General features: G+C 42.6%; 1 protein-coding gene across 8 annotated transcripts in view; it reads right to left on the bottom strand.

Annotated features, from left to right (window-relative positions):
- The window catches only part of chd6 (chromodomain helicase DNA binding protein 6), a 145,356-nt gene that overhangs the window by 63,902 nt on the left and 66,552 nt on the right, over positions 1–14,902 (bottom strand). For all 8 annotated transcript variants that reach the window (XM_028577096.1, XM_028577097.1, XM_028577098.1 and 5 more), the window contains 5 exons: positions 13,123–13,750; positions 8,608–8,740; positions 3,999–4,152; positions 1,020–1,169; positions 152–217 (listed from right to left, as the gene is read on the bottom strand). In XM_028577096.1, the coding sequence (XP_028432897.1) occupies positions 152–217; positions 1,020–1,169; positions 3,999–4,152; positions 8,608–8,740; positions 13,123–13,750 (1,131 nt within the window). The remainder of the gene's footprint in view (positions 1–151; positions 218–1,019; positions 1,170–3,998; positions 4,153–8,607; positions 8,741–13,122; positions 13,751–14,902) is intronic.

Here is a 14,902-nt window from a genome sequence, read left to right as displayed (position 1 = left end):
GAAAAGTAGCAGGAGAGTAGAATTTTAAAAGAAGGGGGAAAAAACAACATAATACACATAATACACGAGTGTGTGTGTGTGTGTGTGTGTGTGTGTGTGTGTGTGTGTGTGTGTGTGTATATATATATATATATCTGTCTTTCTTCTTCACCTCTTTCTTTACTGTTTTGACAGACAGAATTTTCTCAATGATGTTGGCCTCGTCTTCAGGTGGTTCCTGAGGGGGAGGGGGGGAGGGGGGGGGGGAGAGAGAGAGAGAGAGAGAGAGAGAGAGAAGATTAGCTGCCCAAGAGGATGAAGGCTGGTTCACAGAGCTTGCGATCACACAGCAGCACTGTGTAAAACAAGACGAAGGAAATGACCATCGAATTGACTCAAAACCTTTCTACGGTTGCTTTCACACCGGAGCTGTTTGGTTGGTTTGAATTGAACCCTCGAGCATTTGGTGGGATAGTCCGGTCTGTTTGGGGGGTGAAAGCTCATTTGAATGTTCATGGGGACCAAACAACTGAACTCTCCTCCGCTGGGAAACTGGGGGTCTTGCTTCGTTGATTCACTTGAGGTTCACTTGAGGCGAGAACGCGCTCCGACCCAAATATAGGAAGCACACCAAAAACAAAAACCCGAAATCCTAAGACGTAAATTAATAAATTTGAGGTCTGAAACCAGAGGTGTCGGCGAGTTCCACTCATATCACATATTCTGTCCAGTAGACAGCGACCGTTTCCACCGTGGGACATTTCTTTACAATGTGTTGGTGCCCTATGCAACGTGCAGTGTGAACGCTAAGCGAACCAAATGAAAAACGGGTAACACTTTACTTAACGGTATCTACATAAGAGTGACATGACACTGTCATGAACACATGAACTCTAACCCTAACTTGTTATGAGAAAAAACAAATGACAATTACTGACAGAAGCATTATGTCATAAAGGTTTATGACTTGGGTTATAATGTTTATGACACGTTCATGGCAGTGTCATGTCACAGCGTCAACAGTGTGTGTCCTTCCTTACCTCAGTCTGCCATGCCAGAGCGGTGGCGTTAAGCGCCGAGATGCGCCCGGCTCCCAGGACTGCGATCGTCTCTCCGTCATCGTCTACCACCTTGAAGTCCAAATCCTCATTATACTTCCTCCTCTTGACCTGACGTCCCGAACGCCGCTTCTAAAGAACAGCAGGAGAAGATGTATGAATGGAGAGAAAAAGATGGAAAAGGGATAAAAGACCGTTAGGAAGAGGACGTAACACAATGAGATAATGGGGTTAAATGAGGGGAAGACGAAAGGGAAAGGAGGGCAAAAGGAAACGAGTTGAAGTAATGAAGGAAAGGATAAAGAAACTAGACACATAGCATGGGAAATGTAACCATATGTTGCTACTTTCGCCATTTCATTTCATTATTTTATACTAGGGCTGTCAATCGATTCAAAAAAATTAACTAATTAATTGCACAATTTGCTGATATTAATCGCGATTAATTGCTTTTTTTAATTGAGACTGAAGCTTATAATAACGGATATTTAAATGCTAAATCACATAACTTTGCAAATATGAAGAAAAAAACAAACAAGGAAAGGTTCTGCTAAGTTCAGAATGTTTAATATCTTTCAGAACAACAGCAGCAACAATTTGGCTTATTTAGTCCTGCTGAAGGCTGCTGAAACGGCTACAAACTGTCTGACTTGAGAGCAGATTTTTGTCACCGTCCCGGCTGCTGTCGTCTGCCCTCGTCTACTTTACAGGCGAGGCGCAGTTCATCTCCAACGAGCCGAGAGTTCAGTTCATCTCCAACGAGCCGAGAGTTCAGTTCATCTCCAACGAGCCGAGAGTTCAGTCGGCGGCAGGGCAGTCGGGACTCACCCGGAAATGGCGAGCGGAGTGAGGTGACGTGACTAGTCTCTCAAAATCTGACGAAAATCTTCTAAACTGACCTTTGTTGAGCTGAAATGAAGACAGATTCAGCAACTGCACGGCCTATTTCTCGCTTAAAATGTTTTCAGAAACATGTTTCAGTGAACTATCTTAGTACAATATGAGATCGTATTCTGAACGGCCGCCATGACAGTCTGGCTCTCAATATCCGGAGAAAACAAACCCATGTGACGCGTTCGTCCAATCAGCTGCCGGTTTTCATTACTTGGGCAACAATACAGAGTAGCGGCGCCTGCTGTTATGGAGGCGTATTACGTTTCTCAGCCACCACATGAAGTAAACAAACACAGCTGCGTTAATTTCGTAAATTTTTTTTAACCAGTTAAATATAAAGAAATTTACGCAAAAATGAACGCGTTAATTTTGACAGCCCTATTTTATACGTTAGAACACACAGGTCTGAAATTCACACACATGCTTAAGGGCCTGCCCCAAGCAGTTGGAGGTTATGTGCCTTGCTCAAGGGCACCTTGGCAGTGCAAAGGAGGTCAACTGGCGTCTTTCCAGCAACCAGTCCACACTCCGTACTTCGGTCAGTATGGGGACTTGAACCAGTGACCCTCCGCTTCCCAACCCAACTCTCAACTCTGAGCTACTGCAATGTACAATGTAATGCAATTAATGTGAATAAGTGAATAAATGAACATGCAGCTAGCCCTTTAACAAAAGAACACCAGGTAATGAAATGTTCACGAACGGTGATGAGAAGAGAACACGTTGTGGTGTTCATGACGTTGATGTTTTTCTGCACTTCGGTATCCTGTATCAAGGCTTTTTCCAACTACTGTGGAGGCTGTAATGTATGTAAGATTATTAAAAAGTAGAGCTGCAAAGATTAATCTATAAGTTGTCAACTATTCAAATTAATTTTGATAATGCATTAATCACTTTGAGTCTTTTTTATGATTATTTCACGCCTCTGTGACACTGAATGTTTTTTTTTAAGGACTTTGTCGTCTTGGGCTTTGGGAAACACTGATCCACATTTTTCATCTTTTTTTCTGACATTTTATAGACCAACCAACTAATCGATTAAACAAGAACACAATCAACATATTAATTGACTATGAAAATAGCTCCTATTAGAAAAGGTACATTAGTTGTCAAATTAATTTAGGATACCTTGATATCTGTGTGCCATGAACAACTTTTCCACTTCTGGTTTATGTGTACAAGAATGTCTCTCCAATTTCAAAGACTGCAGTTCCCAAAACCCCATCTGCTTCCTGTCGCAAAGAGGATGTTTCTACTTGTCACAACATGCCAGAAGAGATCCTTCCCTTCAACATTTCATGTTTTCAAGGCACCCAATTTGGGGCCTGCAGGCCAAGCCTGCGCTGCCTTAGTTTTGGGCCGCCATGGCATCTGACTTGCTCATGCTTACTCTCCTCTTCATTTAAAAGCGCTGTAACATCCTAACCGTAATGACTATGAAACGTACATTTTGTGCAGCTACTGAATCGGAGTTGTATGGGAACGTAAACTGCTGGTAAATTTTCACTCTTCATTACAAAAGGTGGACAATACAGCCGTTTCAACTTCATTTTTCAGTTTAAACTCCCAAAACGAAGAACATGGATCATCTCTGCAAATTAATAAAATGACTGTACGGCAGATTAAAAGAGCAGTGTTATTATTTCAATATTTTATTTTAGAAAAAAAAATAAGACAGTGGTTTTCCTGCACAGAGGAATTTTTGGCACATAAACTTGAATATGAGAGCTAATCTCAGTTTTATCTCCAGAGTCAGGCGGTACCGGAGATTTATTTAAATAGTAATATTATTGGTTTAACCAGTTTTGTTAATTTGGGTTTTATTTACTCAGGCATTATATGCATTTTTGTTTATTAAATTGTCAGAAATAACAGGCAAAAGCATAGATTTCTCTCAAATAAGTTAACAGATTCCTGCCTTTACTGTAAGCGTAACGATCATGCTTACTGCTGTGAGTAGTCACAGTAGCGTGCGCGCGCGCACACACACACGCACACACACACACACACACACACACACACACACACACACACACACACACACACACAGTCATTCCGTGCACTCACCGCGTTATCCAGGGGGTCTTGGCTGTCCTCTCCGCCCATGTTGAGGGCTGACATTGAGGTAGTGTCGTCACTCTCCGCCCCCTCCTGGACAGCCAGCTCCTGGTTTCTCCTCTTTCCCTTCTTCTTCTTCTCCACGGGCGCTGCGCCAGGATCTCTGGGAGGAGACGGAGAGAGATATTCGGATGAGTAATTAGCAGCTCGGGTAGCCCGCAGCAGCAGTTTCTCTCGGAGCCTGAGGCTGGAAACTCTACGGATCCCTGAGGATTTCAGGTTTGAGACGGTACAAATGTTTTCATCCTCGCTCCTGATCTCTCTCTAGGTACCGTTATATCCCCAATAATGAAGACAAAGGACAACCACTGGCCAATCCTAGAGACCGCCCAGCTGGCGAAACGCTGGCCACAAGATTGGAGCAGAAGGAATCAGAGCAGAGGAGCTGAATGACAAAAAAGGGTTAGGGTTAGTCTGGGGCTTACAACAGGTCTATGGAGGTAGTGAACTAATGACTCATTTGCATATTTGTGGCAAAATCAACCGGAAGATTCTTGTCTTCACGACGGTGAGACGGCACTATGTTATGTAACATATTTCCCGAATGAAACGAGTATCATTTTTGGGCGGCATTTTGATCAAATCATTCAGGGACTTAATTTGACTGCATGGAGCCTCTGAAAAGTACCATGGATTTGAAGATCGACAGCTCCAATTATTTGTGAGGAAATGATTAAGGGGTGGAGGATTCCAGCCACTTAAACCATAACTGCACACTGAACTGAAAACACAGCCAAGGTTTGGCCAGCTTATACCCAAACACACAGCTCTGACCTAAGATATCATCCACTGGCTTGAGCGAATCAAGTTCAATGTTATATTATGATATCAATGATGTCATATTTAAATTAACATACACCAAGGGATAGCAGAACTAATCAGGAAAAGGAACTTTTTTTTCTTCTTTTTTTTTAAATATTAGTTAAATCTACCACTAAGATTTGACAGTGTGTGTACGTTTGAGTGCAGCCCAAAAATAGGGAGCCTGAGCCGTCCGCTGAATGGAAAGCGCTCCCACGCATCACATGCACCTTGTTGCTTCTCTCCCGACTACTTTGTGTCAATTCAAACTTCTTTTACACAGGAGACCCACGTATGACCCACTCTGCTGAACATGCATTCGACCTACGTGTGACCCCCCCATTGATGAGACTCCTGTCACAGATTTATCTCACAGCGAGAGAGACACGGTGTCTGCAACTGTAGCTCCACTCACATCACTGCTGAGACACAGTATTACATTACAAGATTCCTTACTTACTAAAGAATGTCTTTTAGCAAGAATAAAAGCATTTCTTTCTAATGTCTTCGCAGGTCTTAAGTGAAAAAAAATTCCTAACGAACACCAACAAAGTGGAGCACATTACACCGGTCCTTGAATCACTGCACTGGCCTTCCTGTGTGGCAAAAAGGATATTTTCAAATCCTATTACTTGTCTACGGAGCACTAAATGGTTTCAGTCCTAAATCCATCTCTGATTTACTTGTAGTCCTAAGCTAATAGCGCATTCAGTTTGTACTCGGAAGTCAGATGTTCCTAGGCCAAAGTAGGAAACGCTCCCCCTGACCTCGGATTTCCGAGCTCGGAACTGTGACAACCTCGGAGGTACCCAGACCTCAAAATCCGACAAGGCTGCTCCGTGCATCAACAGTAGTGAAAGTTGTAGTAACACACGTACAGTTTATTAGCACTTCTGTCTTATTAGTGTCTCACTAAATCAGTCGTACACACAGTCCTGTCCAACTCCTATCTGTGGACATGCTGTTACGCTGTTCGTACGCACAAAACACAGCGTAATGTGTTGGTAGCATCTGGTGTTGCTAACAATGGCTAACCTGGCTAGAGCTAACCCCACAATGAAAATTCGGACTTGTAAATGGAGTGCATTCAACTCGGGTGTGACGTCATTCCCAACAAATTAATACACTGTGCATAGCTCTACAATTAAATACGTTTTTATCCATTTTGAATATTGAAAACATAGAAATCAATACGTGGCGGTCAATCTCAACGTTGATTCATAATAAATTAATAAATTATATTATAAATCATATTATAAATTATATTATAAATCCACGTATGGGTGTTGTGAATCTGGCCCATTCTATTCTGTCAAAAGGCTCAACAAAGCCTCCTCGTCCGTTTGAATTGGTTTCAGAAATGTGTAACCAGTGTTTTAAATAAACAAGTATTCCCCCAGAATGAATTTGTATTACTGTAATGTACACTGGTGAAACTTAAGCAATCATGTTTTATTAGCCGAAATAATTTGTTCAAAGCTTTCAGGAATTAAAAAAAAAAGCAGAAGTGCAAAGCACAACACAGTGATCGTCCCAGCTGAACTCCTTCATGCGTTTACTGTATCATTTTTTTTTATTGATGGTTACGCACATTGCTAATGTCTCTTATAAAGATCATCTCTTTTTATCCTTCATGTCACATGAATACATTATACGGTAGGTTTGGGAAATTAACACTAGGAAATCGCTTATTAGACCGAGCTGATTGATTAGTTCCCTCTACCACTGGCTTCAGGCTGCAGCCATCGATCCCTTAGAACTCAAACTCTTCTTATTTTATTTTTAATTTTTTTTCTAAATGAAGCTGGTATGTGCGCTGCAGAGATCGACTGGTGAATTAAGGACTGTACTGGCAACTGGGGCTGAAAAGAGAAAGCTCCTGTCCCAGCTAATGAGTGAGCAGGAAGAAAAGACAAGGAAACAGATTAAGATGGATTTAAAAACTGCACCACGTGAGGGCTTTCTAATCTTCTTGTGACTGGTGTTATCTGAACAAAACATGACTGAACTGCCGGAGCCCAGCCTGGAAATGACCCTGAGTCAGTAAAGTTCACAAGTCCTCCTCTTCCTCGAAATGAATGACTCCTTTGCTCCATTTCTATCCACTTTCCTCCTCTCCTTCCGTCTTATCTGTACTCCCTTCTTTCATAGCAACACCTCCTCTTTTCATCTTTTCTCCATTTCTGTCACTTTGTATCTCTCCGTCTCTCACTCAAAGAGGCTTTATTAGCGGGACCATATTGACACGTAGTAGGGCTGCACAATATGACCTAAAATCTAAATCACGAGCAATTGCGCATTTTACCTCGATAACGATAAATGAACGATAATCAATCATGTTGTTCTAAACCATCATTCTTATATTAATTGTGCTGCAAATAGTTTGGGCAACTTTGTATAACAGCTGAAATGGACAATCGGCCCACAGTCCCATCCTCAAGGCTATAAGGGGGCAGGGGCAGTTACAGCACACAATGTCATCTTTCAACAACAACAAAAAAAGATACCCCAAGTTAGGGTTGTGCCGATGGACGATATCATCTTCCATCGCGATGACTATCGGTCAAAGGCTCAAAAGGAAATAATTCCAATTGTTTAACCGTTGCTCTCGAGTAAAACAAAGTGTCTCCTCTATCTGTGCTCCTACTTCCCAGCCAGATAGATGGCTAGGGATCAGAAACTTTATTCATCCCGAGAGAAATTTTAGGAAAAAAGAAAAAGAGCACTCAGCTGTTCTGAAGGGGGTTGAAAAAAAAAAAAATAAAGAAAAATTAAAGGGATAAAGAGAAAAAGTGAAAGGGAGCAATTTGGGGAATACAGAGGGGAGAAAAAAAGAAGAAAAAAAATAATAATAAAAAAGGTACAGAAAAAGACAGATGGGGTCATGAGAGTGACTGATTTGTAAAAAGAAATCCTGCCATCCAAAGACTTCATTTCAGATTTTCTCTCCGATTTATGTATTCAGTGTGTCTGTGTTGTTGAATTTATGGATCCCATCGTTTTGTGTCGAGCTGCTTAACAAACACGGGATGTTTAGTTCACCTTTCCAAGTGTAAAGTGGGATACTACATTGTGTCAGTATTAAGTCATGTTCCATTCAGGTCAATATGGCCATCTGTTGTTGCTTGATGGGCTTGAGTTTGCCATGTTATGCTTTCAGCAGATTCTTTTTTTTTTGAGCATGCAGTACTTTTGAGGTTATTCTAGAGAATATTCTAGACAGAATTGTTCATTGTTTTGGATTGTTGCAATAAAAATAAACATTTGCATAAAGCAAGCCTATTTGCCCACACCCCAAGAGCATTACAACTTGAAAAATATCCCTTTAAAGTACATTTACGATTAATCGCGAGTTAACTACGGACAATAGACTACACGTCTACAGGAGACTCAAATTCCAAAAATATTGGGGAGCCAATTGATTCCTGCACATTTCCAAAATTAAAAAAACCCAAGCTTCTCAATTGTGTGGGTCCATGTTGTTCTCTCCTTCCCATCTTTTCAGACTCTGATAAAGCAAAACTAGCAACAACAAAACGATGCCCTTTAAGTGAAATCTCAGATTTCAGAGTTTCCCCAGAGAAGAACGGCCTCATTTTTTGGGGATGCTGGTTTACTGCCGCCACGCTCCATCAGTGTCACACCGTCTAGGGCTTTTCTAGCACAGCCTCTTTCTAAAGCGTTCCCATTCTGTCCTCTTCTCATCTATAGTTCTCCGTCTCTTCCCAGGAATTGCTAGGCAGCGAGGATGTCTTACCTGGGTTTGCGGCCCCTCTGTTTTGGCGCTGAGGGGACTGGGGTCTTGCTGTCGGCCTGTCTGTGGTTCTTGCCATGGCTCTGGGCGCTGTGCGCCGGCCCCTTAGCGTGGACCACTGGGATAGGGGGAGGTGCTGTTGGACGACACGGGAAGTGAAAAACATGAAGAGACATTGACACGAGTCAAAGCAAGAGCCTCTTTAGGGCTTGGTGACACCTTCAACATGACTTACTTTTCGATTAAACTGACTAATGCTGACCAAAAGCTCCTCTAGGGTTAGGGTTCCCAGCAGAGGTACCCCCAGACAGGAAGCGATTACAAATTACCCTGGGGTGGACATGAATGCTTCCAATCAAATTTCAGCTCGATGGTGTTTTAAGCCCCCAACGTCTCCTTCAAGACAGCGCTGCGACCTAACCCTAACCATAACCCTAACCATTGCCTAATCCTAGTGCCTTACAGGCAGCCCTGCCTGGAAGGAGACGTTGGGGGGCTTAAAACACCGATAAACCAAATGCTCATCCAATAATCAGTGCTGCTAGATTAGAGAAAAAAAGAAATCATAAATCACAATTATTTTTGGTCAATATTGAAATCGCGATTATTTAACAAGATAACTCTATGACTTTTGGAAAGGTGTTGCAATTATTGAAGTTAAAAAACAGTGAAACAAATCAACAGTGAAAACACATTGAACTGTCAAAGTTCCCTTCATACTTTTCCCATTTTTTTTTTCTCATTCATTCATTTCATTCACTTTTTCAACACAAGACAAAATAAGAGTTAATAAATATTTTTTCCCCGATTAAGATTAAGATTAAGATTAAGATTCGCCAGACCATCCACACGCTGTGGAGCGGAGGAGGGTCGGGCTAGTCCACACGGCATTCCGGGATGAGAGAAAAACGTGCTCTGGTTTATTGGCATTTCTTTAAACCAATCACAATTATCATGGGCGGTGCTAAGCTCCGCACGGAGCCGCTTTAAATTAGTCGTGCGAAGAGAAAACTCAGACTGGACAGATAGTCTAGCTAGCTGTCTGGATTTACCCTGCGGAGATCTGAGGAGCTGTTAACCATAGTCCTCAGAAATCCACTGCAGTTGAAGGAAGATAACGGACGTCGGTGAAAAAAAGACACGCATCTGGCGGAATTTCCTTCAGCACCGGAGAAATCCCGGAAGTAGAACTTCAAGGACGTAGACTAGTTAGGAGCCAAAAGTGAATAGCGATGACATTTGGATTCATTGCACAGCCCTACCAACTACCCACTTGTTGAGAGCTTTGACACCAAACCTCATGGTGGTGCTAGAGTCATGAGCTGAGACAAAAAAATGCGTTGGCCCACCTATCTACAGCCAGGGTAGACCGTGATAAGCCCTATTTCAACAAACGGTGGCGTGTTCCTTTAAGAGACAGGGGACATGAGACCGGCTGAAAGGGGGAAAGTGACATTATGAATAAAAACATTTTCAAAAGTCCTATAAAACTCCATTGTGAAAATAAGAATGAGGGGGAGTTGAGTTTCAGTCATTTCTTAAATAGTCTCTTGTTTTCCACAATATATTCCTGTGATAAAGTATTTCATAATTATTTATCTAATATTGAACACTCTGGGGAAGATGAAAAAATGTTGCTTACTATGCAAAACCTGATCCTTCCCTCTCTATCGCGTATGAAAGAGAACTTTGACCATGTATTTTCACCTTGGCTTACTTATCAGCACTTCATTAAAGCTTTTGGATGACGCATTGCATCCATAATTCATATATTCAATAATGTTACATGTTTTAAAGACAGTATCATCTCGGCCCAAGATGAGGAGTGGTGTCTTCGAGCATGCCTTGCTGCAATTGTTGATTGAAAAAAAATCTATTTTTCAGCTTTGAAAGAATGCAAATGCATCCCCACACACACACACAGACACACACAAACACACACACACACACACACACACACACACACACACACACACACACACACACACACAATTACACTACACAAATGTAGCAGAGGTTCTTCCTGAGGCCTGTACTACGACGCAAGATTTGGGGTTACCGGGGTAGCTTCAGGTTCAACCCAGGGATTTTGTGTATCACGACGGTGGGTCACTTGATACAGAGTTAAATCGCCGTGGTAACTTATGATAAACACTTAACCTGGTCAGGAGCAGGTTATGTTGGAGATCTGAGATCAACCGGTGTAAAAGCACCGCCTACTGACCAATCAATACTCCATTGATAATGGCGTCACCGTTCTTAGAAAATCAGGTGGGGAGAGAGAGAGAGAGAGAGAGAGAGAGAGAGAGAGAGAGAGAGAGAGAGAGAGAGAGAGAGAGAGAGAGCGCTCATAAAAGTTAAAACCATTTACAGAGAGACATGACATTCCCTGATGGGTATCTTTATGAAAGATACAGATTTTAAGTAGAGGGAATTACGTATCTTTGTCAGCTTCTTGAGCCGTATGTTGCCGAATGCAACACATCGTTTAGAATTATGTTTTTATATATTTTTTTATTTATTTGCTCCCACGGTCACTTAACTGCCGGGGTTGTAACTGAAAGAATATAGAGCACAACAGTTTATGGAATGCCTAGGTGTAATTATGGTCAGATTTGGTTGTGCCTGACTGATGAGGAAGTGATATTGATAAGTCTTTGAAATTACACATTTACAGCGTCAGCAATTATTTGCCAGCTTTCCTTTCTTGGTTAGGAAGCAGTGACTGAATTGATTTTTGCCTGTATTACGTGTCTGTTCTTCATATTTCTGTAGGATTATCGTTTGTTCTTCTTGTGTAAAATATGCGCCTCTAGTAGACTTGTCCATGTTTGCAATTGGTCGTGCTGTGCAAACACCGCCTTCATGTGGACGCGCGCTGCTGGATTGGGAAACCCTGAGTTGATTGAACTAGTTGTTAACCACCATCGTGTCACAGGTTATGCGGGACCGCGGTTCTTAGGTTAGGGGAAGCCGGGTAACGGAAATAAATCCGTGCTTCGTAGTACAGGCCTCTGGTTTCGGGGCATTTGAGGCAACAATAAACATTGTCAGTTTCAGTCAGTCAGATTTCGAATTTTCCTGTAACAGGACATTTCAACTGCTTTTTTCTCAAGCTCAATGTAAAGAAATAGAATGGATAAATATACCCAGGATATCACAACAGAGCTTTAAAGGGTGCAGTAGGTAGGACTTCTAAAACTAACTTTCTGTCATATTTGCTGAAACTGACCCTATGTTCCAGTAGAACTACATGAAGCAGGTAATTAAAAAAACTGCGTGTCAATCACTGCTCAGGCACACGCATTCATTCTCCCTTGTGGGGGGAGGGGCTTAGGAGACAGTTTTGGGCTTTAGCAGTAAAGGGGGAGGGACTGAGAAGTTGCCAATGTTCAAATCCTTTGGCTAAGACCTGGATCTTCGCAATCTTACCTACAGCACCTTTAACTTTAAAAAAACAGGACTGTTGATCATTATTTTCATCATTGTTTGGTTTGTCAAATTGTTTTTTTTTCTTCTAATTAGAGGATTAGTTGCGTATTCTATAAAATGTCAGGAAATAGTGAAAAATGTCCATAACAGTACCCTAGACCAAGAGCCCAGGACCAAGAGATATGCAATATAATAATAATAAAACATTATATTTTATAAACTACATGTGTTTTGTGTGCAAAAATCTTAATATGTAAAGTAACAAGTAGTAAATAAAGCTGTCAGATGAATGTAGTGGAGTAAAAAGTCCAATATGTCTCTCTGAAATGTAGCGTAGTAGAAGTAAAAAGTGGCATGAAAAGTACCTCAACATTTGTACTTAAGTACAGTACTTGAGTAAATGTACTTAATTACATTCCACCGCTGTTAAATAAACAGAAGGTCCTCCCTCCTTCCACTCCACACAAACACAGACTTCACTCTAGGGCTGCACAACATGAGGAAAATACCTAAATGTAGGGCTGCTCGATTATTATAAAATATTATTAAATAAATAAACAGTACAAAAAAACTGTGAAATTTGCCTCAATACTTGTGCTATTTAAACTTTATTTTTTCATTCAGAACACAAGAGAAAATAAGAGTTTACTTGCAAAACGTAATGAGCTAAATAACCGTTTTTCTCGATTATTCTGTTTTTGTGATCATTGGGAGCCGAAATCATAATCACGATTCAACTTTGATTAATTGCACAGCCCTAGCTAATTGCGATAGGATTCACGATATTGGAAGGAATGATCATTTTTGTATCATTATTCGGATTTTCATTTCTTTTTTGAACTATTATGATTATAGTGCTGATTTTTGCGAGGATCTGTAGCAAACAAAGATGTTATTCTTTAGCCTGTAGGCTAGGATTTGTAGACTAGGACGTCTCGGCAGCACCACAATACTTCACTCAGAATGGTTGGACACATATTTTGTGCGATTCAGATATTGCACTAGTCCATATGGCGATTTCAATAAAACTGCGATTAATCGTGTAGCCCTACGCCACTCCACACCGAGTGTGCTCTCGCTGCGTACCTTGATTGGGGGGAACAGGAGGTAGGACTTTGATCTTGGGTTTCCTTCCTCTTTTGCCGGGCACCTTAACAGGCAGCTGAGCTGGTCCAGGGGCCACCGTGGCCCCGGGTGCTTTCCCCACTGCCATTTTCTTCAGCTCCGTCCCCTTGGTCCTGCCCTTCTTTCGCTCCCTGGGCTCCTTCCTCAGTGTGACCACCGTCGTCGTCGCCGCCACCTTCTCCTCCTTTCGTTTCTTTGGTTTGCTGCTTTCCCTTTCCTCCGCCTCCACTCCTCCTTTCTCCCGTTCTCTCTTGTCCTTTTTCTTCCGTTTCTTCTTAACCCTGCCTCCTCCTCCTCCTCCTCCTCCTCCATCGTCCTCCTCGCTTAGAGAGGAAGGAGGTCTCGCGGCTCCTCCGGAGTGCTTAGCGGCGGGGGCCCCAGCCGCCCCGGCGCAGTGATTGGGCGGCGCCGTGCCGCCCACGGGGGTGAGGAGGCGGAGCTTGTCCTTGGGGCCCAGGACCAGGTGGCCCCGCGGGATTGTGGGAACTGTGGTTTGTGCGTGACTCTTTTGGTCCGAGGCGGAGGAGGAGGAGGAGGCTGCAGCGGCGGAGGCCGGAGGGGGCGTATGCTTCAGGACACCAGTGAACATCTGAAAAACAGAAATGCGTTGTAAATTAAAAGAGCCCCTATTATGCTCCTTTTCAGCGTCATATTTGTACTCATGGGGTCTAGAATAGGTTTACGCGCTTCGATGTTCAAAAAGATATAATGCTTCTCATACTGCCCATTGCTGCAGTGACCTGAAACAGTAGGCTCGCCTCGCCTGTAAAGTGGACGAGAGCAGGCGGCAACAGCAGTGGGCGGGGACAAAAAGCTGCGGTCAAGTCGGACAGTTACCAGCAGTCTTCAGGCTGAACAGGAAGTCACCGAAACACTCATACTGTTAGCTCCGATTCTGATTTAATAAGTCAGCTTGTACACAGTCTCCTGTTTTTATTATGACAGAGTAGCTGTCAGAAAGCTCTCCATGCGATCTGGTGCTGATGTTAAACAACAGACTGGAGATGATCGGTAATCTCAACGGACTTAGTCTCTCTGACTTCTAAACGTCACTATCAGACACACACACACACACACACACACACACACACTAGAAATCAGACAAATAGCAATTCAAATCCCTCCAATTGAAAAACAATACAGAATTCATATAAAACATTGAGTCGATTCTGAACCAATCGGCTGTTAGATCAGCTGAGAGCCAGGCGTTTCCCAGCATGCACTGGGTCTTGCAGTCGTTGGAAAACAACTGCGTCAGTTGGCTCTAATGCCCGCGTGACGTCAGAGCAAGTCGGGATCGTGTCGGAACACAAATCTAACCGGCGTGCATTTGGCGGCGATCGCCGTGTGATCCATTCTGCTCATCTCGAACGAGCCTACTCTATTCGAGCTCGCGCAGGCCGTCCTGAAAAGCCCAGTCTGCACTCATTGGTCGGCCGGCCCACTCTGTTGTGATTGGTCAACCAAATTCAAACAAGCCACTGGGGGGGCTGTGCTTGATCAGGCAGCATATATATAAAAAACTGGGCTGGCATTCTCAATCAGTGAGATCACTGATTGAGGAATTTAAAAACAGGAATATGGGGGAGGCGTTTTCAGGAAGTTAACAAAAAGTGCTGTCTGTGGGAGAGAAAGCTCCATTTGGAGTGCAATCGGTTTTATTTTTTTGTCCTTTATACATCTATTACATACACAAGAAACTATATAACACACTAAAAGACCGGAAAAATCCCAAAAAGCA

Source organism: Perca flavescens, chromosome 4 (assembly GCF_004354835.1).
Source record: "Perca flavescens isolate YP-PL-M2 chromosome 4, PFLA_1.0, whole genome shotgun sequence".
In the NCBI taxonomy this organism is placed as follows: domain Eukaryota; kingdom Metazoa; phylum Chordata; class Actinopteri; order Perciformes; family Percidae; genus Perca; species Perca flavescens.
Note: the sequence above shows the minus strand (reverse complement) of the source record. Positions and strands in the feature narration are given on the sequence as shown.